The 25513-nt window shown below is 42.5% G+C and overlaps 1 protein-coding gene across 2 annotated transcripts in view; it reads right to left on the minus strand.

The window, feature by feature from the left end:
• The window catches only part of LOC131448324 (putative uncharacterized protein MYH16), a 44613-nt gene that overhangs the window by 5963 nt on the left and 13137 nt on the right, over positions 1-25513 (minus strand). The window contains exons 1-10 of one of the 2 annotated variants that reach the window (XM_058620678.1): positions 23032-23826; positions 20958-21185; positions 19101-19205; positions 17320-17406; positions 15899-16044; positions 14924-15014; positions 4960-5016; positions 940-1026; positions 508-753; positions 298-415 (exon numbers count right to left, since the gene is read on the minus strand). In XM_058620678.1, coding sequence (XP_058476661.1) covers positions 298-415; positions 508-753; positions 940-1026; positions 4960-5016; positions 14924-15014; positions 15899-16044; positions 17320-17406; positions 19101-19205; positions 20958-21185; positions 23032-23184 — 1318 coding nt within the window. In that variant the 5' untranslated portion in view covers positions 23185-23826. Of the gene's footprint in view, positions 1-297; positions 416-507; positions 754-939; positions 1027-4959; positions 5017-14923; positions 15015-15898; positions 16045-17319; positions 17407-19100; positions 19206-20957; positions 21186-23031; positions 23827-25513 lie in introns of those variants that run through there. The other variant, XM_058620677.1, reaches the window with a different exon arrangement.

Raw genomic sequence — 25513 nt, forward strand, 5'->3', positions numbered from 1 at the left:
CTATGGTATATGTATATCTCACAATATTCCCATTACTCACCTGGATTCCGTTCAAATTTGGCTCAGAATTTGACTTGGACTCAAGGAAAAACTGATTACATTTTAATGGTAATTGGTGAATGTTGTATCTCTTGAGAGGGAATCCTTTCAAATTTGGTACAAATGCACAAAAGTTTCTCTGCTTTATGAAATATGAGGCCAAGCCTCCACAAGTGTGTCCCCAGCAGTAAAATCGAAAGGTTAAAAAATGACAAATTTTTTAACCTTGGTTAGGGTCAAGGTCTAGTGTCAGTTTACCTGTGAGTCTGTTCTTGGCTACGTTGAGCTCAGTGAGCGCCCTCTGCAGGTCGTCTCCTCTCCTGTTGGCGTCTGACAGCTGCTCCTCCAGCTTCTTCATCTGGCTGTCTGAGGACATCTGAAAGACAGCGCAGAAACACATGCACACGTGATGCACAGCAGGGCTAAAGCGGCTGGAAAATCCACACGATGTGACATCGGGGTGGTTACCTTAGCCTTCTGCAGATTGTCCAGTGACGCGGCCAGCTCGTCCACCTCCATCCTCAGGTTCTGCTTCTCCTTCTCCAGTTTGGCCCTGGTGCGCTGCAGAGCCTCGCACTGCTCGTTCAGCTCGGACATGGCGTCGCTGTGGCGCTTCCTCAGAGACACAGCCAGAGCTTCAGACTGGACCGAAGACTCCTCCAGGTCTCGCCTCAGACGCTGCAGCTCAGCCTCGCGCTTCTTGTTCACCTCCATCTGATGATCGCACAGAGACTGGATGTCAGGATTTCATAAGTGTGTCTATGGTGGGAAAGTGTCATCTTGTGCTGATGTGAGGAGTTTTTACAGAATGTTTTGTGTTGATGGTGAAGAGAAAGGCTGGAAGTCGCGTAAGTCTTGTTGTCTTGTGTTGTGCACATGTCAAAATAACGAAGGATTTACTTGTGAGGCCGTGACCCCGCCTGCTTCCTCCAGCCGGTCAGTGAGGTCGTCCAGTTCTCTGGTCAGATCTGTCCTCTGCTTCTCCACCTGACAACATGGAGCAAACTCTCAGTGCTCTGATTCAACAAAACGGCGGGTGTGATCCGTCATGTTTTCTGTCCTCGTACAGCGAGCAACACATTTCACATGGATTTATCCTGGAGACAGTGCACCACATTGTCTCTCAAGTCAGTTCAATCAAAATAAACATTTGAATTTTGAATTTAATAGCTTCAAAGATTGAACAGACTTTTTGTTTATCTCTGTTTGGATGATTTAGTGGCGTGCATACCTTTGCCAAGGCCCAACAGTCCCATTAAATATGATAAAGCCTTACAGCTAAGCCAACAAAACAATGTACTGTAGATCATGCAATCCTGATATTGCCATGTCAAATGAAATGATTAATTAATCCTGGCTCTGCCCCCTTTACTGAGAGTTTAATGGGTACTTTCTCAGCCCAACCCCTTCACCCTAATCTCCTTGGCAGGGGTAATAAATGCAGCGATGATAGATTTACATTTGTCATTTACAGAGCACAATTACAGTTATTTGCTAAGGCTGATTTACTTCTACATTTTTCTTAATGTCAAATAAATCAAATCCACCCTTGCAATCCTGACGGTGGAAATCAGCCCTAAGGCTCTCGGATCCCTGTTGCCAAATGGTTATTTGAATCAATAGGTTCCAGTTTTAAATCATTGAAATATTGAGTAATCATATACTCTTTTTAAAGTCATTTTAGATTTTGCATTTCAAATAATGACCAGTGACCAACAGTTTCAGTTGATACCATTTTTCTCCAGAATGTGGACTTAAAGAGGCCTAACACACGTTTTATACAGCCATTATGACTTTTTTTCTTGTCCACACAAATCTAGTCTCCAAAACAGTTAATTCACGAGTCCAGGTGAATGTTTGTGCCAGATTTACATGACAAAACAGGTTTGTTACACCATGGCAACCTTAAGTCATCCAGGTCATAGCCATCTTCAGAAGATAGCGGTAGTCCACCAAATTCTAATCAGTTCCAACAGAATATTTGTACCAAATTTGAAAGAACACTCTTGAGGCATACTTAAGATGATGCAGACTTGCTAGCAACTGCACTTACTAGCCATGGCAACCTTGACCTTTTGGCCACCAAGTTCTAATCAGTTCCTTCAGTCCAAGAGAATATTTGTACCAAATTTTCTTGAGGCATACTTAAGATAATGCGGTCACATTGCAAAACACTTTTGTGACACCATGGCAATCTTGATGTTTGGCCACCAAATTCTAATCCTTTCATCCTTGAGTCCAAATGAATGTTTGTGCCAAATTTGAAAGGATTCCTTAAAAAATGTGTCCTGTCGGCCCCTGTTTGGTGCAATAACATATACAAAGCTGTGGACATGTTGAGTCCTTTGTGGTGCAGCAACACACATGGAGAGAGTTTAGTCTTTAATGTAGGACCATTACAGCGACGTGCAGTTAAACCAGCTTGTTGTTTTTAACTCGGACCTTCTTACAGCTGTTTTAAAGACCGCCGTCGCTGTTGAGACTGGTCTGTAAATACCGTCGTCTCAGGCCTCCCTGATAGCAGCAATGAGCCACAGCCATCATCACACCTCAGGCAGAACGAGGGAAAACAGATGATACTCACTGGGGGCCCTCTCCCCTTCACTCCCACCAGCCTCCAGGAACCTGCAGCCCACCGGCCTCACCCTCTGAGCACTCGGCTCACTCATCACTCCCCTGTGCTCCACTAGCTGAGTCAACAGCTCCTCTAGATCAGCACCACCCGACACCACTCGCTGCCATTCACATGCTAATGGTGGAGTCAGCGCCCCCAAAGTCTCCGGCCGGAGGAGGGAGATTCATCTTCATTTGCTCAAGAGTGTGAAAGAGTACGAGTGTGTCTGTGTTGTGCAAATACATGCCAGTGTGTGAGAAACTAATCTGTATGTTAACACCCTGTTTCCTTCACAATTAACAAGGTGTGGTGAAGATAATTCTTTGCTCAAACAAGGAGCGTGTGTTCATCACAGCTGTCTTTTTAAGTGATAAGCTTCTGCACCAAAGACCATAGACTTGGAAGCTACCACTTGCAGGACTTTGACGTAGTCCAGTTTTTGAAGAGTCAGGTGGCAGAATTCACGTTACACTTCATAACCTAACTTATTATTGTTGATGTAAGAATTATTAATTAAGTGCCGTTTTTTTCCCCTGAGGTCATAGTTTGACCTAATTTTGTGTTGTTTTAGGCACTGATTCAACTGTTTCTTGAGTGGGAGCACTCCACTATACAAATAAATGTGTGTGTGTGTGTGATGGGCTGGCATTCCAGCAGGAGGAAGATCTCATGGAAAACCATGCTGTCTGTCTGTCTGTCTGTCCGTCTGTCAGCCTCTATCTCCTGATGATATCTCCCCTGTGTGACCTGAGGAGCAGAGCCTAACAATGGCGAGCCTGTCTGCAGCTCAGGTATGTTGGATGTGAGCGGATAAAGACCTGCATGTCCGTGCCTGTCCCCCCACTACACTACTCTGTGGCTTCAGGGACTGGTGGGGTGGAGTAGGGTGGGGTTGGGAGACCCGGATGAGCACCATTAGGAATACCACCCAGAGTGGAGGAGAAGTGTATAAAACACACCCTCAGGCCCTCTGTCACTCTATTCAACACTCGCTGGTGAAAAATGTTCCTGCTGCATTGGCTGCCTTCACCTTTACTGTAAGACGTGAAGTGAAGTCGGGGCTTAAGAGGGACGACCTGGGTGAGCTGCTTAAACACACACTCGCTTTGAGAGCGTCTCCACTGAAACAACAACAAGCACTTGAACCGCCCACCCCAGAAGATTAGCTTTATGCTATATACCAGGTGAAAATTGAAGATGAAGCACGGAACTATTAGAGAAGGGTTCTTTTCTACTGGACGTTCCAATAAATTGTACCCATTCATTTTCACATCTAGCTAACTAGCCAACCAGACGCCGTGGCATTTAAAGGTAGTAGCTAATGTAGCCAGATGGTAAAGTATTGGTGTTTGATGTTAGCTACTGTAGCCAGCTACTACTGACATTAGCAGCTTATGTAGCCAGATGCTAGTACTGGTATTTGATGTTAGCAAATACTGTAGCCACATTTTGTGGTCTAATGTTCAACGTTAGCAGCTACTGTAGCCAGACGCTATAGGATGTTTGATGTTAGCAGCTACTGTAGCCAGACGCTATAGGATGTTTGATGTTAGCAGCTACTGTAGCCAGACGCTATGGTATTGGTGTTTGACGTTAGCAGCTTCTGTAGCTACATTTTGTGTTCTTAGTGTAACGTTAGCAGCTACTGTAGCTGCCACAATTTGTAGCCATTTATGTGCTATCATTAATTAAAGATGGCTGTGTTCTATGGCAAAAACAACTGTGTGCAAAATTCTGCCTGAGATGAAAATAAAACAAAGAACAGTCAAAACGTCCAGTTCTTCATCTCCACTTAAAAATTCTTCACATCATAAAGATGATAAGTGAAGACGGTGAAGGAGGAAATCGCTATCAATTTTCTTCTAAAGGAGCAGGATGAAGGGATTACAAGAAACAGAAGGTGCACCAGTGTGTGTGTGTGTGTGAGAGAGAAGGAAAGAGTTAGAGAAAAATAAGAAACAGGGATGTTGGGGTCCCTCCTCGCCTCTGGGGTTGCCCTGTATGTTAATCAGAAACATGCGGTCTCTCCCCCTGAGTTTATTATCACAGGTGCAGATGGTTTGAGGTGACCAGAGGCCTCCACCAGAACACCTACACCACTGACTGCCAACACATCAACCACCTTTCTTCTCTTATTTTTATTTATTTAAATTTTTTACTCTGAACTGCCTTCAAACCCATGGACCTGAAGGTTCCGAACGTCCTCTAATCTAGCGTACAGTCTGAGAGACAGATGTGAGGCTGAGCTGTTGCATCCTGGGAAAAGAAAGAGGACAACATATTGAGTTGTGTAGATGTGACCATACCTTAGTTCTAATGGCCCGCTCTGCTTCCAGCTCCTCCTCCAGCTCCTCAATGCGAGCCTGAAGAAAATAGACAATCGAGTTAAAGCTGCTGTTGGTGAAATTATTTAAGTTAAATCAATGTCAGTTTTTGCTTGGTGACAAATCGGAATTCTCAGAGAAACTTTTCACTGTAAGTTAACCTACAACATCACAAGCAGAATCAGGATTCTGCTTGTGATGCTAGGCTATTTGTAGGCGAATAAATGCCCCAACCCCTCACCAAACATGTTCATGTCACAACCTCTTTTCCCCATTTTTCCTTTCACCCCAACCTGTCTTGGCAGATGGCCGCACATATTGAGTCTGGTTCTGTCAGAGATTTCTTCTTCTATTAAAAGGGATTTTTTTCTCTCTACTGACGGCTATTGTTTGCTCATTGTGTGAATTGTGAGGTGTCGCTGCTCACTATAATGTTGCCATGGTTTCTTCCTTATTATTTGGCCAGATACAAATGAAATTGAATTGAAAAGGGGAATGCTAACAGCAGCTTTAGTCAAAAGTTGGGCAAAGTAGATTTGTGTCCATTGGAATATGTAGAAAACACCAACTAATCTTGCTAATGTTGCACAAAACATGACTTACATTACCAATTTTTGTAGCTCCACCCCCATTGTTTTGGGGGACTGGAAGGGGCGGGATGTATCTATTACATTGCGACATGAACAAATCCCTGTCACTATAAACCTGTACACGTACATAAAATTACAATTTGTAATATCTGTAATTATTGCTCAGAAATGTTTGGTAAATTAATTAAAACTTAATGTGATGCGTTTTATTTAAAACATACACATGTAAATCTTAACTAAAGGGGGGGGACATTTTTTGGGGGGACCCATTTCTGGGCCCTGCCCCATACGTAATGGCAAGATTTAAACAGGACTTTTTAGCGTAAAAAAGAAAACAGTCTGGTGCCCTTCACTGAAATGTGACGTACGACTCGGACATGTGTGCCGGTGATTTGTTACCGTGTGGTTTTTCACAGAGTCTAGATCATTTCTGACATTCAGAGAACAAATGGGGCGTCAACTCCACAGACTGTTACTGCTATTTCAGTCCGTCACACACACACACACAGACACACACTCCACCCCCCTCTGGGGATCTGGATCCGTGCCTCTGGTTTTTTCCTCAGGTAGTAATTTAGAGTAAGAATGTTTGTATCCACCGTCATTATCTGTCCCGTGACCCAGGGCTGGTGGTTCTGGTTCTGGAGTGTCCAGTTCAGCGCCACCAACAAAACACTGGTGCCAGTTTCAAGACATTCAGGGAATTTTTTGTTGTGTTTTTTTTTTGGTTTCAAAGTTCATGTCCAGTGAAAGTTTAAATTAAACTTAAATTGTGTTTCGTTATTGTTTTTTGCTCCTTGGTGACTTTTTCTTCCTGAAAATACCATTCTTCTTCTTCTTTGGACATATTTCTGTTAAGTTTTATCTTATTATTGCAGTTTTTAAGTTTTATTTGTCTAAAAATATGTGAAAAGTTGATTTAATTGAGGTTTTTTTTTCTTCAAAGTGATGCTTTTATTTTGGCATTCATGCAAAGTTTGACTCAAGTGAGGTCATTTCCTGGGCAACCGAGTTTAAATGTGATTTTAAAATGTGTTTCACAACTGCTTTTGAGGACAAACTAGTTAATAATAACAACATTGTGAATATTGAACATGTGAAATTATTATTAATGCTTAATTAATGCCTTACAAAGGTTTTGGGGTGGAGTGGCTCAGTGGTTAAGACCCTAACTTGTGTACCAAAGACATCATGGTCGCAAGTTCGATTCCACCCTTAACCCTAACCCTAACCCAAAACTGTGTAAATGTGGATTTACTTTGTCATTTTATTCACAGGGAATAAACATTTTGTGCTAATGTGGGTAAAACACATTAAATATGAACATTTATTTAAGTATAAAGTATGTTGTATTTTTGGATTTGCTTCACTTTTTCTTCCACAAATAACTTTAAAAAGTAAGATTTTACATTAAAAACATACATTTTTAATCCATAAAATAGGAAATTTTTAAAGATGACAGCAACTCTCAATGGAATATTTTCAAAACGGTGCTGCTGCAGCTGCTGCTGCTACTTTTAATGTAAATAAAAACCCTTTATTCTTCCTGCTCCGCCATCTGAAAGCACTAAACGATCCTAATTTTATTTCATTTGATTCGGCTCCAGCGTTGAAAACAATCAGAGCGAACAAACATAAATAATCACCAGCGGCAGCAGCAGCATCGCATCACGGCTCCACTCATCTCGTGCCAAAGCCGTGTTTGCTGCTTCCACTAAAGATTTATTGCTGGTTTTCCCGACGCGGCTGCATGTGACCGTGTTGAATCATGTTCGCCGTTATCTGCACTTTCTATCTACGTCTCAGTGTCAGGAAGTGTGTCTGACATGACGAGCGGCCCCGAGGCCGTTCACAGCAACAACACAAGCACATTCAAACACATTTAATCGCTAATCGTCAAGAGACAAAATATTGTTAAAAAAATTGTATCATTTGGAGACTTGAAAGGAAATGGGAGGAGCTTTATGTCTGTAATTTAACTTCATGTGATTCAAATCCATTAATACTGCAATAAAATGTACGACGCGGCGACACGGCAGGACATGAAAATTCCTGTCACGGTTATCCTGACCAAACAAATTGAAATTTGCAATATTATTGCGATAATTGTAAAAAAAAAAAAAACGCTTTAAACTTTTGAAGACTTAGAGGAAATAGACTACATAATCTACATGTAATTTTATATATGTAAGCGTTTAGTGACTTCCAGTGTTTTGGGGCGGAGCTTCAGTATAAGGGTGGGTTGTATTGGTTATATTTGGTCAGTTTAGCTGCAATAGCTAATAGACATCGAAACTTATTAAAAAATGTTGTTGCGATCATCTTCACTAAAACTTATAAAAATGCGATCAACTCTTTAAATGACTCTAAAAAACAGTGACGTCACTTTACACTACAATTCGGTTGCAATTGCAAATATGATACATTGCATTTAAAAAAATTAATAAATAAATAATAAGTTAATCATAAATTATCATTTGAATTTAAACACCTCCCACTTTTGGTAGTTTTTCAAAATAAAGTACAAGGACTGTATGATGGAAAGAGAAACAGAATTTTCTAACATATGTGACAACAAATATGTTATAATTGGTCAAAACAGAAGCTTCACAAATTAAATAAAATAACTCCCCCTTGTGGCAGTTTAAATTGTATCACTAGGACTGTATGTTGGCAAGCAGGACAGAATTTCTGAGTAAAGACTACACATTTCACCCAGTCATGATCATCACAAGAATAAAAAAAAATCACCATAATGCAGAAAAAAAACACCATAAAACCATAATTGTAACATCATCTCATCCATGTTTCATTCATTAGAATTCAACAGGAGCTAAAATCAAATGACCAAAATAAACATTCAAAATGAAAACGACACTGTAACCATGGCACAAACGTCTGTTAAACAGAGAACATTAAACACAAATAAATAATAAAGACTCACATGCCAGCGCAGCACGTCTGCAGAGAGAACAGCCATGGTGAGGCAGCAGCAGCCCGACTGACTGACTGACTGTCTGTCTGACTGTCTGACTGTCCCACACACAGAAACACTCACACACACACTCTGCTGATCCCCTCCGGCAGTTCACCGTCCACACCCCCCCCTCACACACACACACACACACACACATGCACAGCCTCTCTCTGCCTCTTGTGTCTGTTTCTCGTTAGATTCTCTATTTTTCCTCAGCCTCAAAATAAATATTGCGGCTCTGATACAAACTGTGGAGAAGAAGCGACGAGCGCGAGCGCGAGTCCCTGTGACGTCACTGCACCAGAAAGAGTTAAACAGTGTGTTTGTTTTTGTGTGAATTTTTCTGAATGAAATTCACCCTCAGTGACTTTTTCCTCCACAGTCGCAGAAACATTAACCCCGTGACTGCTGAGAAAACTTTGAAGGGTTTTGATCTCGGTAATTCTTTTTCTTTTTTTTTAAAAGCTAAAATAATTGTTCATGAATTACAGTCAGATGTGGCCTCGTGTGTGTGCGTGTGTGTGTGGACGCTCGTGTTCGTGGGCAGTTACATCCTGTCGGACTCTGCCCTCCTCGCTGCTCCCCGTGGAAGTCACAGGGGCCAATTTTTTTTTTCTTGCTTTTTGTTTTGTTTGGAATTTGAAAGGCGTGCCTGTGCACCCCCTGCTGCAGCGTCCAGCATACTGTCCACACATGGCCCCCACTAGTGGAGCCGCAGCTTTGTTCTCTTAAATGGCTTCAGATGGCAGCAGCTGAGGGAAGAAGTCGTGATGAAAGTTCTCCGTTGACCCGGTGTCGACGGCAGGTAAAAACCTGGGCCTTGGCACAGGTGCGTACAGTCATGTACAGCAGAGGATTGTTGATTTCCCCCAATTTAAAGCAGCTACAGGAAATGAATCATGTATGAATACACTCCCTGATTTTCTTACAATGCTCAGCTGTTTTTTGATCGCACTTTTCCCACGCAGTGGACGGTCAGGAAAGTTGGTCATGAGGGAACGTTTTTTTGCAGATCCTTAAAGTTCTGGCAAAGCGAAGATGAACTCTTCTGAGCACTGTGTCACATTTGAATGATTAGAAAAATGTTTAAAAATGAGGTTTTAGGTCATGAAAAATTCAGTGACATTTAGTAAGGACCCATCATAGACATAATGCCTTCCTAACCCCTTAACCCTCACAGCTAATACTTAACCCTAACACTTAACCTAAACCCAATTCTGACCCCAACCCTAAAATCAGGTCTTAACCCCCCGAAAAAGCCCCTTACAGTTGTGGGGTTCAATAAAAAAATGTCCTCACAATGATACTTAGACGCTTTAGTGGGGACTAACGTCTATAAACCCTGCTGTTCTTCTGTGTTTGAGCAGAATATTACATGTAAACGTAATAGTATCAAACTTTGAATTCAACAAAACACCTTTTTCTTCACAAAGAAGCAACGTTCACGCTGCTTTGGTCCACACTAGAGTGTTTCCACTGAGTAGAGCTGCAGTTGTCTGATGTGCGGTGGGAAATTCTACAATGTCACTTAATAGATCCCAAAAAATATGATTTAGTCACTCGGCATGTAATTGTTCAGTGTCGATGCCAGCAATGCAGTGACTGGTAGAGTAATACTCCTCCAAGTCAGTGGGTGGCAGTAGGGAGCGTCGTTATAGTCTATATAAGGTTGAAAAACACTGCAGTATGCTACGTATTTTTGTGCGTGTTTCCATTTGGAATAGTACCAAAATAACCATTTTTTGGCACACTTCCTTCAGGGTACCAGAGTAAAAATGGTAAAAATGGTACGGTCAGAGCGGAGCCTTTTTCAGCTTTTTGGGCGACAGAAAAATGTCACGACCTTGCTTTACTTTGATCGGTGTTTTCAAACGTCCACAGACTATTTTCATACAAAGTTTGGCGTCTTGTTGAGACAAACAGCCACAAACCGCAGCAGAGAAAAGTACTTTTCGCAGTCGAAACGCAAGCCTGACCCAGGACTTTACCAAACTGAGCTGGACCACGATGGAAACACAGTCCTCTTCTTCTAATGCACTGTCACACACACATACTGTTGTGGTTTTTTACTTTAGTGAGGACCAAAGTCCGCAAACATCACTGTTTGTCAGGTTTGAACAGAACATTTTCACTATTTCACCAATCACAGAAGGGGTTTAGCTACAGTCCTGCTCTCTGTCTCCCTCTTCCTCTGTCACTGGTACTGCAGCCTCACAGCAGGAGTCTGTTCTTCTTCTCTACTTCATCTTTGGGAGTTCTAAATACATATTTTGTGTGTTTTTTTTGCGTCGAGGTAAGACAGATCACTTCCAGAGAAACATCTGGTGTAAAGTAAACAGACGGCAGGTCATGACGGAGCTGTATCTGCTCCTGCTGGTGATAACCCCGTTACAGCGAGGACACTCTGAGATGAACTGCTTTACGACCGTCTAATAAACAAGGGGCTGAGTGCAGGACTGTGACCCCTCAGCAAGACTCTGCTTTCAGGTCAACTACTGTTGAGTGAAGAGGTGAGTCAGTCCGTACGTTTCCATTCACAGCTACTGTCCATTTAACTGGACCACTGTCCTTGTCCCAGTGTACAACACTAGCAGGGAAGTGAATGGACTGTGTCTAACTCCGCTACACTCGGTGGCGATATGTCCTTTTTCAGTTTGTCAGAATACGTTAACTTTAACTATCTTTAGCTGGTGGATAGTTGGTACGATGTTGTATTAAATTCTTTAAGCTGACGGAGAATAAATTCAATTCAGTCTGGATTTTTCCAATGTTTCTCTGGCTGTTGTCTTCCTAATGTGTGGAATAAAAGCATGAGAATGAAGCTCATGCTGCTTTTCTATAATACAGTTGTAGCAAGACTCGACTCGACTCATTTCAGTGCTAGTACCTGGTATCTGGTGGTTTTTTTTTGAGTACCTGCTCTGACGAGGTTCCAAGTGTGACGTCAACAGACTGCCGGCCACTGATTGGTCAGAGAGTGTCGTCACTGGAAGAGTCATGAGCACGACGTCCGACACAAGAATCAAAGCCAACACTGTTCAACTGCAGATCAGTTAAAAAGACTTAAAAGAAATCCCTGAAAACATGAGTTAACATTTAGCTCAACTTTAGAGGCTTTACTGTTAATGGAGGGAACTGGAGAAGAAAAACGGTCAGCGGGTGGTACTTATAAGCTATGAAGTCGTCGTGCTAGAACTGCCATTAGTGCAATTTCAGACAGAATAACATGTTATTATTTGTCCTACTTCACGACCAGTCTGACAGAAATCCTTTCTATTTTTTCTTTTTCTGCAAAAACAGATACAAAAGTGTTTGAAAGAGACATTTTGGGTGAACTGTTTCACACGAGTCGTATCAACATGACGTAGTTCACCGAGTGTTTGAGGTGAAAATTCAAACCCAGCGATGCCGTTCAATCCAGCGAGTGTTGAAAGTCACGTCGCAGCTTTCACAAGATACTTTACAGACACTTTAAAAACCCAAACACCTGAAGACTTGTTTGTGGATTGTTGTGGTGTGACGAAGACCATTTGGTATGTTTTTATAAGACGGACGGTTGTGACACCATGAGGGAGGAAAACATAATCTTTTCCTCATGCATTACATTATCATCACACGAATTAACTCATATCTACCAACACTAAGCTGTCACCGCAATTTAGGTTGAGAAAATGACCAAAACAATGAATGTGTGGCTACTTCATGGATATATTCATGTGACCTTTCCGTCAGAACCAGACGCGAGTGGGCAACAGAAGTGAAGGACTGTCCACTCGCGTCTTCACACACTCACACACATACTCTAATAATAATAGCCTCATTGTAAGAAAGGGAGAATGCCAAAGCTACAGTAAATGTGAAAAACAACCTCAAAGACACAGGGATCACCTTTCACTTCACAAAGACACTCTTTATTCTTCCTCTGATGAACCTCTGCAGGGAAAAACAAAGCATCGACAGCCACCTGAGCTTTTAAAATGACTTGTCTGAGCGTGCTGCGCCTCATCTAAACGCTCCATCAAAAAAGACGGAGACAGAAAAAACACAGATAAAAGCTTTCAGACTCAGGTTTTGATTCTGGAGTATAAACATCACTGAGGCAAAACACCAGAGTCCGCTCACCGCTAACGACAATATCCAAACAAATAGAGCCGCACTAATCGTGATTATAAAATGATTATGTGCTACAAGGCCTCTCAGAGTCGGCATAATTAAGATGGCTCTTTAAATGGCGGCATTCTAAACGGTGGAGGATTTGATTGTTGTGGGTGGTTTTCCACTGCACATGGACATTCTTGGTCGTAATCTGTGTGGCCACTAATGTGATGGCGTTTCCCATAATGTTGTTGCTGTTCTGAGGTTCAGTAAAGTGGCACAGCTTTTACGACCACACTGGTTATTTACCAGTCACTCACTGATGCTGCTTTTTTTTTTTACATTCCCAAAAACCATAAAAACACACTCAAGTAAAATGACTGAGCAGATGAGAAGCAGATGAGACAAATGAGAAATGCTTTCTTTTTCATTTTAAACGCAGAAAAAGGCTGAATATGAAGTGAAAATGAAGTGCATCCCTGTCAGAAAGAAAACAAAACTGGTTCCCGGTGCGTATCTAAAAAAAATCAGGTCAAAACATGATCAAAATCGAATCATTTCTTCCTTGGGCCATAAAGTATACCCCCCAGAAATTGGCATCAAAATCTCTTCTCATCTTCTTGAGTAATGTAGCTCACAATCAGCCAGCGTGTCCATGTGGGCCCCACATTTGGGCTGACCATATGGGCCCCAAGTGGGTTTGCCCACACACTGAAACCATATGGGACCAGCATAATTTGCCCACTTCAAACCCATGCCCACTTAGTACCCAGGTAGCCTGGAACAGGTACTAAGTGGGCATGGGCTTGAAGTGGAAACCATGGACAAACCTGCTTGGGTCCCATATTGTCAGCTTGAATATAACCTCTTATTTGAATGCAGTTAGATTTCAGTGCAGATCAGGGTAACCCAGCAAATCCAAGATTTTATTTTCAACCTGACACTGACAGACAAACGTGGTCCCTGCATATTAATCTTTCAATCACTGACCCACTAAACCGTGCCTGGAAAATGTCAATGACATAATCACATTTTTTTTTGTTGCCAATTTTAGCCACAGAATAAAGTGGCAGGAACAGTCAAAGATGGAAACTTCCATATAAGAAACCAGGAACAGAAAAATATACATGTGATATTGTTCTTTAAAAGTAGGAACTTTTTCACCCCCGACTGCACCTTGTGACACCAACGAGGAAAGCAGGAGATGGTTATCAGGGTGGATGTAGGCGGTACGCATGTTCTAACCATCTCCTGACAAGCATGGAGCTGTGAAGTGATTCTCCAATCACAGTGTAGAACCCAGCAGCTCTGCTGAAAGACAGGTATGCAACTCCACGTTCTTCTGTGAGCTACAGCTGAGCTCCCCGCATGTCCTTCAAGAACAATGATTGAATCGCTGAGTCGGGGTGTTTTTAAAAGACAATCCAGCACCATAGCTTGGTAGTTTGACTTCTTCTCAGGTGGACAATCATGGAGAGTTTATGTCTAGAATCAGGTTCTCTTCTTCTCTCTGTAAACTGTATTGAATAGACATGATATGCAGCTGTCTGTGGAATATGATTTTATCAAAGGTGTTTGATATGGATGTGTAATTACGCAGCGCTTTGAAAACAATTTCACGACATCTTCTCAAATTACAGGCTGCAGGTGGCAGGAACATACCAGTCCTCCTACCTCCTACCAGATGACTATGGAAATAGACTCTCTCAGATCGAGTGCTGACGTTCATTCTTTCATTTATGTAGAAAGTTGTGGAAGGAGTTGGAGCCAATCCTAACAGATTTAGGACAAAAGCCGGGGTTCACTCTGGACTGGTCAACAGTCCATTACAGGAACAAGGCCAACAAACAGACCTGAAGAACCCTTCACTCTCACATTTACACCTATGGTCCGTTGGTAGCAGTGTCTCTTAATCCTGGTCCTGAGGACCCACCACACTACATGTTTAAGATGTGCCTGATGACAATATGACCATTTGAATTAGGTGTGTTGGACCAATGAAACATCTGAAACATGCAGGGCATTGGGTGCCTAGGACCAGGTTTGTGAAACCCTGATTTAGAGTGTCCATATAACCTAATCTCCTAAATCCTAGTCTTTGGACTGTGGACCTGGAGAACTCACAGATAGCCAGTGCACGCAGGGAGAACATGCAAAGGTAATTGGTTAAGATACCTACATCTAGAGCTGGTTTGTCAAACTGGGATTCAAACCTGTGACCAGCATCTGCTAATAACTAAGTATCATACAGTCTCTCATACAAACACAAAGTTGGTGAACTGACCTGTTGCTCCCTGCTCTTCCTCTGCAGTCCACTGTTGAGGGCCTCCTCTGCCTCGAGCCTGGAGCTGGTGCTGGTGATCTCCAGTTCCTTCCTGCAGAGACACAGAGACTCTAATGTCACCCACCGCTATCGCTAAACATCACGGTGACTGTAATGCTAACTGAGATGCTTGTAGAAGACAGAGACAAAGTAAATAAGTGAAACTTGATGGAAGATTCATGCACGGTTCAGCCATTTCTCTCTTAGTACAAGAGGTAAGAATTTGGGTGGAAATCTAAACAACCATCAAAAAGATTGTTAGAAATGTAATTTAAAAGTTCATTAATTATGATGAACTTGTACCGTTAGTCCATAAACCATAAACGGGATTAAATGTGATAAATACGATAAATCTGATTTTTAACGATTTTTAACGTGTGCTTTTCGTGTTGACTGATCATTTGTATATCCTCGCGCTACTTGCTTGAGAGTAACCACAACTATTCACTAATAATAATCAACAAACATTTCCACAACAATACAACTAACTGCAAGTTACCAGGTGGTACAAACTTCACGCTAACTTTCTGCCCCGCCCTTTCCTTGCTAGGTGTTGCTCATTGGCATGGGTTGACACACCGGTTATATATCTGCTCCTGGTCTCTCTCTTCTGGCTGTACCTCACCTCCCTGATCAGGTCACATGATCAGTAGAGTCTGTCCTCTGGGGACAATTAATGTTTGTACCAAGTCACTCTAATGGTTGTTCAGTTTACCCCAACACCAGAATGTCTTAGTCATGGAGAAACATTGTCAGACAGTGCCACAGTCAGTGGGATTCATCCTCCCAAACCATGAACGTTTGGGCAAAAGTTATGGCGGACCGACCAACACTACAGGCAAGACTAAAAGGTGATTTATCACTGACCAAAACTGGAATTTCTCTTTTACAGCATTTGATTTCCTGTATCAGCGGCGAACGTTATGATTGGCCGACCTTTTGATGAGGTCTTCCAGGCCGCTCTTCATCTTCCCCATCTCTCCCAGACTGTCCTGCGAGCAGCGGCTGTCACCTTCCAGCTTCCTCCGGCTCTTCTCCAGCTCGCCGCGCTGACGGCGCTCCTGCTCCAGCTGGAACTCCAGCTGAACACAAACACAACGGTGCAGGGAGGTAGGAAAGACAATATGCTGTGATCATAATGTCATACAGCTGCAGAGAGGATAGTTTACAGGCAGAGGGTTCCAATGAACCGAGGTTTTTGAAGATCAAAATGGGTACTAATACTTTCTTTTTTTTTATTAACGATAACTGCCGGTAGTTAAAATAATTTCTGCCGGTAATCGATATGTTTTTCATTGACCGTATATTTGACCATTTTTATGTGTAAAATTACATGTGTTCAATGTTCCCCCCTGGATTTGCCAAAGCCTATTGGCTAACAGGGTTGCAATTAAGGGAAACAACCTTGAGTTTCCATTCCGCATATCACTGTCAAATATTCAGTCCATAACTTTAATATTACCACAGTGTTTTGCAGTAAAGTTTGCAGTAAAAAAAGAAAACTGTATGGTTTTTTGAAGCATTTCCTTTGTTCTTACTGATGTTTCTTTGTATTTTAAAGTTGATATGAAGATTTGCCTAAAATAATGCATCAGTAATACTACATATATATAAATATATACTATATACTATCTATACATATATATGTATATGTATATATGTGTATGTATATATATATATATATATATATATACACACACACACATATATACATATATATATGTATATATCCTTAAAGAAATGCACATCACAGATTAAACACTCTGGACAAAAAAGGATCAGCAATGGTGGAACAAGGAAGCATGACAAAGGATATATTTGAAGTGTGATTTGGTCGGTACATACCTGAATCTCAAACCTGTATTGTCTTGAATGGCCACCAGGGGGTGACACCACTGAATTAGCCTACTTCTCACTTTAATATTAATGTTTAGAAACAGTTTCCTGACAAATGTATGGACTCGGTTGCTTCAGGTCAAAAAGACTTCCATTTTTGAAATGGTAGAAAATAAAGGACGTTTTTATGAGAATGGACACCATGTGATTGACAGTTAATCTGTTCATTAGATGCCTGGTTGCAGTTGTAGGTCATATTTCAGTAGATGAAATCTCAGAGAAGCTCGCCCCAACTCCACCAAATATAGTTTCTTCTGGTTTAAAAAAACCCATCATGGAGCTGGACAAAGTTCTAAACTCAAGGCTTCAAAACTGGAGTCGAAGAAACCAATGTTTTGCCACAAAAAGCTTCATTTTAAAACATTTCCAAGCTAAAACGGGGGCAAAAATCTAAGAGAGTGTGGTATTGAATAGAGAATAATGCAAAAATATTAATGCTATATGGAATATTCTGTACTTACATTTTCAGCTTGCATCTGAAGTTTGGTTTTCTCTTTGGTCAGAAGGTTCACTTTCTCCTCCTCGCTCTGTAGGTCCTCGATGGCCTGCTGTTGGGGTGAAACAAGATGTCTGAGTCTGGGCTGCACATGTGCCCCTAATTCACTGATCATCCAGCGGGCTGATTCACACCCATCTGTTTGCCACATTGCTGCTCGGAAAGATGGGGAGATGTTTGGTTGCAGAGAGAATGTCAGAAGTCATCTCCAGTTTGATTTGATGGATCAGACGTTTTCTCTCCGGCTTTTCATCGACTGGCAACAAAAGCCTCGGAACGAACGTCAAACTCTGTGATTCTGCTAAAACAGCTGTGAGAGCTCCGGCGGTGCCAAGATGATCCGTATTATGTTTCCTCGAGCCGAATTAATAATGTACGACATGTTCAACAAATAGCAGGAGGATAATGAGGTCTGAGGCTAAATTGCTCCCACACATTACACAATGAAGGAGGCTACTGTTGGTCAAAGCATCTGGGAGGAATTGCTGCCATAGAACACGATGTGGCCGTTAAATGTTATGATTTCTATCCATTTCAAAGCGTCTGCCCCACTTTTGAAAGAATGCTGCTGCTGTAGGTGATAGGCAGCACGTTTATCTCCAGTCCTGGGCTTTTTGGCAGATCTTCAGGACGTATGGTTCTGTTTTCCTCTCAGTCAGACCGTAAGTGAGGTATCTCTGTACGCTGTGACAAATATCGACTTAACTGAGACTTACAGAGTTTACACTGAATCTAACGCAAAAAAAACTTTATAATAACTGATTTTTGCACACATTACAGTAAAAAACATTGTGTACTCTTCAATTTGGAACCAGTAGTTTGACAAATCCATCATGCATCCGTCCATCTATCCAACCAACCAACCAACAGACCCAGGTAGCAGCCAATCATCCATCCAACCAACCAAGCAAACAACCAGTCAACCAAATAACCAACCAGTCCAGCCAGTCAGCCACACATCTATCCACCCACCCAACCAACCAACCAAAATACTATCCATCCATCCAGGTACAGTAGATATCCACCAACTAACCAAACAACCAACCAAAAAATATCATCCATCCAAGAACCAAACAACCCAGCCAGATAACAGCCACCCATCCGAGCAAGCAAAGAACCAATCAACTAACTAACTAACTAACTAACTAACCAACCAGACATCTATCTAAAAGGCCAAAACACCAGACGCCCAAATGACCGACTGCCCATCTGACGATCGTCCTTCCTTCCGACCAGCCACTCAAAACAAACTCAGAGTTAGTTTTGAGTGGTTTTGAAGTGGTTTTTCAGCAGCCTGTCATGGCCGTTCTCTTCATTTTTCTTTAACCGTAGATATATTAAGTCCTGAACTTTAAAATTACACATACTTAAAGTTCTATGATGACAACTGAATTATTTCCACACTCTCTGAGGCCTGCGCCGCACATGTGTACAATGTCTGCAGAGAAGATGGAGCGAAAAAAGGTAGAATATGCGTCATTTTCATGTGGTGAAGGTTACAATTTGGAACCAAACGCCAGCAAAACGAACACATTTTCATTTTTATTTCCCCTCATTTTCTGTAAATTCTTGAAAAGAGACAAACCTTTAAATAACCCTTGTGATGTCAGAGGAAGACGTGATCTATGTTACCACGTACTGCTCCGTTTATGACTCGTGTTGTTTTTCTGGAGTCTCCTGGCTTCATGGAAGCGCAGTATTAAATGAACGTAATGGCCCGTAACAGCTCTATCACTGTGATCTCACCTGACTGAGCTCCACCAGATGTTCCTTCTCCTTCTGGAGCTTCTGCACCTCCTTGTCCTTGTGATAAAGCTGCTCCGACAGACTCCTCGACTCGCCGTCTGACAACTGGACAGAAAAAGGACGCAGATAAAGACTTTCAATCAGCAGAGCCATTAGTGAATGCGAGGGATGTGTTGCATCCACCAGCAGATGTCAGATAACTTGCTAATCTAGTGCCGCTGAAACCCTTCATCTTTGTCTGGTTACAAATGTTTTCATCATCGGCCATGATGGATAGTGCAGCATGGTCTTTTCAGCCACACTGTAAAACAAGAGTCTCCTTTCATGACAGAAACAAATGCCATTCATTTTGCCTCCGTATTGCAAAACGCCGCCGCCGCCGCCGACCCGAGGACCCCGCCAGGACATGTGTGATAGTTTAGAGCATCGGGCAGCAAATGCATGTCAGCTGACTGGTGGCTTTGTACGCCTACTCTTCAAAAACAACCACAAATGTTGCGACAATAAATTTCCAAAAGCAGACTTATGAGCAAATTCCATGCACCGAAAAAATTTTGCGCCTTTAGATCAATGGCATTGCATCCAGGTGTTAACGACTGTTTTGACAGCATACCACAGACACAAGACATGAGGGTCACGTCATTTCTTTTTCAAAGGCTTGTGTCAACTCTTGCTTCCACACAGGCCCGGTCTTGTTGCATCTACAGTCGCCAGAGTCGTCTCACACCTCTCTGTAATGTTACAGTGACCTTCCCCACGTGGGGGAAACAATTAGTGGCGGAAAAAAGCTTCATAAAACCCGAGGATCGGGATCCTTAGTGCAGTGACCCAGATCTAATTGATATGTATGGAGTTGCGGAGGCTCGAGCAGCGGCACGTCGGGCCCGTTTTTTCCGACCTGACAATGCAGCGCAGACAGTACAGTGCATTCTTACGGCATTCCTGAGGTGAGATAGCATCTTAATCCTTTAATACCCCTCAGTAAAGAAGATAAAGGGGTTTGGTGAAGGGGGCTGTAACGGAGATGTCAAAGCAGCCTCCGCTCCTTGGTGTCTGCACACAGACACGAGACAGTTTGTCGTGATTAAAAAACATTTTGATGTGTTTTGGGGACGTTTTTTTTCCCACTTGATAATAAATCTGCTCTCAAACACCAGCAACAAGTCATCTGTCCGTCATCTGCTCTCTGTCGCTCGGCAGCTACGCATAATAAAAACAAACATATTTGGAAGTGATGCGAACATCAATCTAATACTAATTCAGGGTAGGAACGGTGGTAGCGCTGTATATCGTTAAAGTCATAGCAATGCACACAAAACTCGTACCATGACTCATCTACAAACTACATCTATGTCATTCTAATCCTTTTTGTCATCAAATTAAAGGTTCTCTCTATTTCTGTTCTCCATCGTCGCTGTGAGTGACAGAGCGTGACAAACCACGTTCACGTTCTCAGTGAGAGCAGCTGCTAGAAAATGACTAAAAAAACGCAGAAAAGTACGATTATTATACTTCTCTATGCAGACGATCGTTATTTGCATTATATGCAGATGATTCTTTTCTATGCAGATGATCGTTCTTTTCTGTACTCTCTGCTTCATGATCACCCAAATCTGTCTAAAATGAGTGAACATTTACATACACATTTAATATCTAGTTGTATCATAACTATAGTTTGTTCCAGTCTTATGTAGCGATCGCTGCTGGAGTTGAGAGTAAATTAAACCTCAAAAAACTAAAACTAAAACTAAACTAAAATCCATTAGTACAATATGGAAATACTTTAGTCAGAAAACAGTGTTTATCCTTGATGATATACTGTCAGCTCAGTGTGGTGGAGATTACGTAACAGCCCACCTGTTTACACTGCTCAGCCACAGTCAGAGCACTGTCCAGCTCGTCCAGGTCTCGTCTCAGGCTGCTGCACTCCACCTCCAGCCGGTCCCTCTGGAGGACCAGCTGTGCCGAACAGGCCTTCTCTTCGTCCAGACACTCGGACAAGCCCGACAGCTGCCGCTCCAGTTCACGCCGAGCCTTCTCCAGCTGGACACAGCGCTGCTCGGACGCCTGGACGCACTCCTGCTCCTGGAGACCAACCAGCACAGACTTACAGTTACAGATAATTCATGTATTCATGCGATGTTGTGTTAAGTTTACCACTGAGACAGAATCACTGCTGCATTTCAGAACTCTGGTACACCTTCTTGCTCTCAATATAACCTCAACAATTATCATATTATATAACTTTTGCACGATTCAGACGTATCTGCACACGGACCATAGCTTTTTTTTGCAAAAAAAAAGGGAAAGAAAAGGAGTGAGGTCAAATGAGGTAAGAAAAAAAAATCAAGGTATTAAGAGAATAAAAGGTGAACATCAGGGTATTAGTGGTAGTGAAACATGCTGAAGCAAATAAAAGCAATTCATTCAAGAGGCTCTTACCACAGGTTATGGCACAAGATGAAACTTATCCACCCCCGAGCTTTGTTAGTTTGCACTTGTGCTAATATACTGGAGCAGAGCCGCAGCGGTGACGCAGCGTTGCTGACCAGATAAGCGAGTTCTACCAAAACACCACATCACTTAGTCGACAGCCATCCATAACAGGAGTGAAAGCGCTGAGTGCGAGCGCCGGCTCTGGTTACTGTTACTCTCTCATGGACCAGTCATCATGGGCAAAGCATTTGGAACGAGCTAATAGCAAACCCAAATATCTGGCTTTTGTGACAGGAACAGGCGACCACATTTCCATCTGCATTTATTTCCATAAAAGTACTTTGAGTTTGAGTTTTTTTCGGTTGCCTGCACTTATTTGGGGTTTTTCTTTTTTTCACATCATTTTCACTCTCAGCTGTTTTTATCACCTTTAACAAACAGGTGTGACCGTAACACGAGATCGTCAAACATGGAGGAAGTGCACACAGCTGTTGGTGCAGGTATGCTGACTGTGATTGTAACACAGGAAGTGATGCACCTTAAAACACATGAACATAGACATGAATCACTTCAACTGTAAGTATACAGTACTGTATAATTACTGTATACTTATACTTGCGGAGAATCAAAACAAAATTACATTTTACAAAACACTATGTTCCAGAACACAAAATGCCTCGGAAAACAAACGCAACTTTTCAGGAAAAACCTTAAAAAGCAGCTGAAACATGTCTTGTAGCGTCGGAGGTTGTTGCTAGTTGTAGTACGCAATCTTTGGCGTACGGGACAAACTTTTTCGTAGAACTAAGAGAAAGAAAAGTCAGAAATGTATCAGCTTTTTTGGAGTAAAACAAAACCTGATGAAAACGTATGGAAACTGTTCCTAGACGTCCATCGTCATTGACCAATACCATGAGAATCACAACAAAACAACTTTTTACAAAACAGAAAGAAAACCTTGAAAATCAGCTGAAAAACTTTACTAACAGCTAAATAACCATCACAGATGAAGTCATTGATTGCATCGTAGGAGGTTGTTACTAGTTCTAGAATTAAATCTTCATTGTCCAGAACGTCCAATCACAGCATATAACTCCTGAAAAGTCGCAAATGCCACAAACAGTGGCAAGTTGCGAGAAGAATCAACATAAACACTTTTCTAGGACTACTCTAGAACTACTCAAGGGTATTTGGTGGTTGCCATTGGGTCGCCATAGTAACCATTTCATCTCTGACCGGCTACATTAGTATGTAAGACATGGTCACTCTCCTGGATAACCCACACAATGGACATCATTACTGTAAATGCTTTAAAATGGCAGATCATTTGGATGGTAACACATGGTAGCTTCAGGGCCTAGAACATGAGCAGCAACCCATGATCCTTTGCTGCTTGTCTCCGCCCCCCTCTACCCCCTCACACTTACTGTCCTGTCAAAATATCTTTTGGCAGGAATATCATTAAATATTTCATAAACCAGCATCCGTTACCCACAGCCGCTAGCCGGTGCTCCAGTGTGGTGCTGTAGCCATCCCAGTCCAGTTCCTCAGGTTCTGGCTCTGGTCCAGGGTCTGCATGGTTCCCATTGGTCTCCTCAGAGTCGTCAGACAGCGAGCTGCGACGCTGGCGCTGCCTCACAGACATCATGTTGTTGTTGATGATGATGATGATGATGATAATGCTGCTTCTGTGAAGTCTATAAACCGCCTCCCTGTGCAGACTTCACCTGTTTGGGGATGTAGCGACTTGCCCGGTTGTTCTTACTGTAGAGGCCTAATCACTTCTCCTTTTTTTCCCCCCTCTCGTCCTTCTCTTGGTTCACAGCTGGTTCTGGTTGTTCCAGGTGGATTTTCGCAGCAGGATCAGATCCCAGAGTTTCTCTCACACAACATATTTCCCTTTCTTTCTTTCTTTCTTTCTTTCTTCAACACTGCACCTAATCTTTCAGCCTGGTCTTTGTGAGAGCCTTCCTTCGTCTCCTCTGTTCATCTTGTCTTGTTTAGGTTGCACTGGCTGGGATACGCCGCTGAAATCCAAACATTCCTTAGTACATGGTTCACAGCCGGTTCCCAGTATGTGCAGGTAGCTGCTGCTCAGTCCACTTTCAGACAAAACTCTTGTTTTACCACCACGACTTTCCCTGCTCTGATAATCTCCTCCCCCAGGAACAGGTGCCTCCTTAGAGTTTCAGGTGGATCCAGGTGTCCCACTGGGATGGCGGCCGCTCAGTGTTGGATGTCAGTTCAGGGAGGAAAATCCTCAAAAAGAGACGAAGCATCAAACGCCACGAACACCGAGAGACGAGGAAAACAAGGGCACAGTTCCAGAGTGGAAAAATGCCTGCTCTCGTCACAGTCCACATTATAATTGACATAAATGTCTTACGCGCACACGCCCACCTGCCCCCCCACAATGCCACGGCATTCATCTTAGCGAGAACAACGGGGCATATTGTGCCTCGCTCACGTCCAAGTGTGGATGTTTTTCTTGAATGAAGCGGCCAAGACACACACACACACACACACACACACACACTAGATTAAGCACTTTCATATCTGGAGTTTACATCAGAGGGGTTAGAGTGGCAGAGATTATAATGATAACCAAAGTGCCAGGTGCCAAACATTCACAAAAACAGAGGCGTAAATATAAGTTGTCCAAAGCCGTAGAAGGTTGAATCAATGGAAACGTTGTTGATTATTGAGTTCTAGGATCGAGGGTTCCCTATTGAGGAGGAGCAGAAGTCTAGTTATCTCTCAGATCACTTCATGTACACTGTGCCGAGTTATTGCTCAATAACGACATAACAATATCCTGCTCACCTCAGATTTAATTGCCACCTTTTTATGCTTCAACTGCACAATTCCAGACCTTGATTTTCGCAAAGCTAAACTGTTGATGTTGTAAATAGAGATGGGCTAATGATAATGATAACGTGTGCCACGTGCCAAAAACGCTGCCGCTACAAGTCAGCAAAACAGACTGTAAATGCATCAGAACGAGTTATCAAAAGCCGTAGAAGGTTGAATTCATAGAAAAATAGTTCATTATTGAGTTATAGGAGGAAAATGACTTATTGAGAACCTCCTACTTGATGAGCAAGGCTGGAAGAAGAGTCTAGTGATCTCTCGGGTCACTTCATTTACATTGTGTTGAGTAGTTTGCATGACGTTATTAATCTGTAATGACAACAATATCGTGCTCACCTCAGATTTAATTGCCAGCTTTTGAAGCTTCAGCTGTAAAATTCCTCTTGATGTTGGAAATAGTCATGAAATAGTCGTGAATGTGGAATTTTTGACTGACTTTTACGACTGAGCTCTGCAGAAACTGCAAAGTCAACTTCAACGCTGTAGCTCGACTGCCAAGATGTGAGTTATGTACAAAACTCACAGAAGAAATAAGTGGAAAACATTGGCAACAAATAATGCTATAAAGTAGAGGAATGAGAGGGAAACCTACAGCTATTAGATGTGCAAAAAAACTCATTTTTCACCATTAATGGGTCCACGGGGGGTCGTAAAGAGTGTCTCTCTGTGCTATACGACACCTTCGAGTATGTTTATGTCTTGAAAAATGTGCATATTTGTGGCAAATACGACAAGAGCGGGCAATCAAAAAAACAAAAACCCCGACACCTGTGTTTGTGTACTAACAACTCAGCGCACCACAAATTCCAGAGCCGTCGTTATGCAGCGACGAGGATTCTGTTTCTGTCTGGAACACCAAGACCTTATCAAATCAAATAAAAACCCAGAAAAACAGCTGATGGATAAGCACTCTGCCAACGCCACTGAGCTGTGGACGACGTCCAGGCACCAACAACAAACGTGAAAAGCTGAGGATTTCCGAGAATTCAGATTGTCTTATTTTGACAATGTGGTCTGGGTTCTGGTGCAGGGAGGCGGCACAGAGAGATCTCTTTCTCCCACTCCCACTGGAAGTCAGGACACTGAGCTCAGCTGCAGACTCCACT

The sequence above is a fragment of the Solea solea genome, chromosome 21, assembly GCF_958295425.1.
Source record: "Solea solea chromosome 21, fSolSol10.1, whole genome shotgun sequence".
Classification (NCBI taxonomy): domain Eukaryota; kingdom Metazoa; phylum Chordata; class Actinopteri; order Pleuronectiformes; family Soleidae; genus Solea; species Solea solea.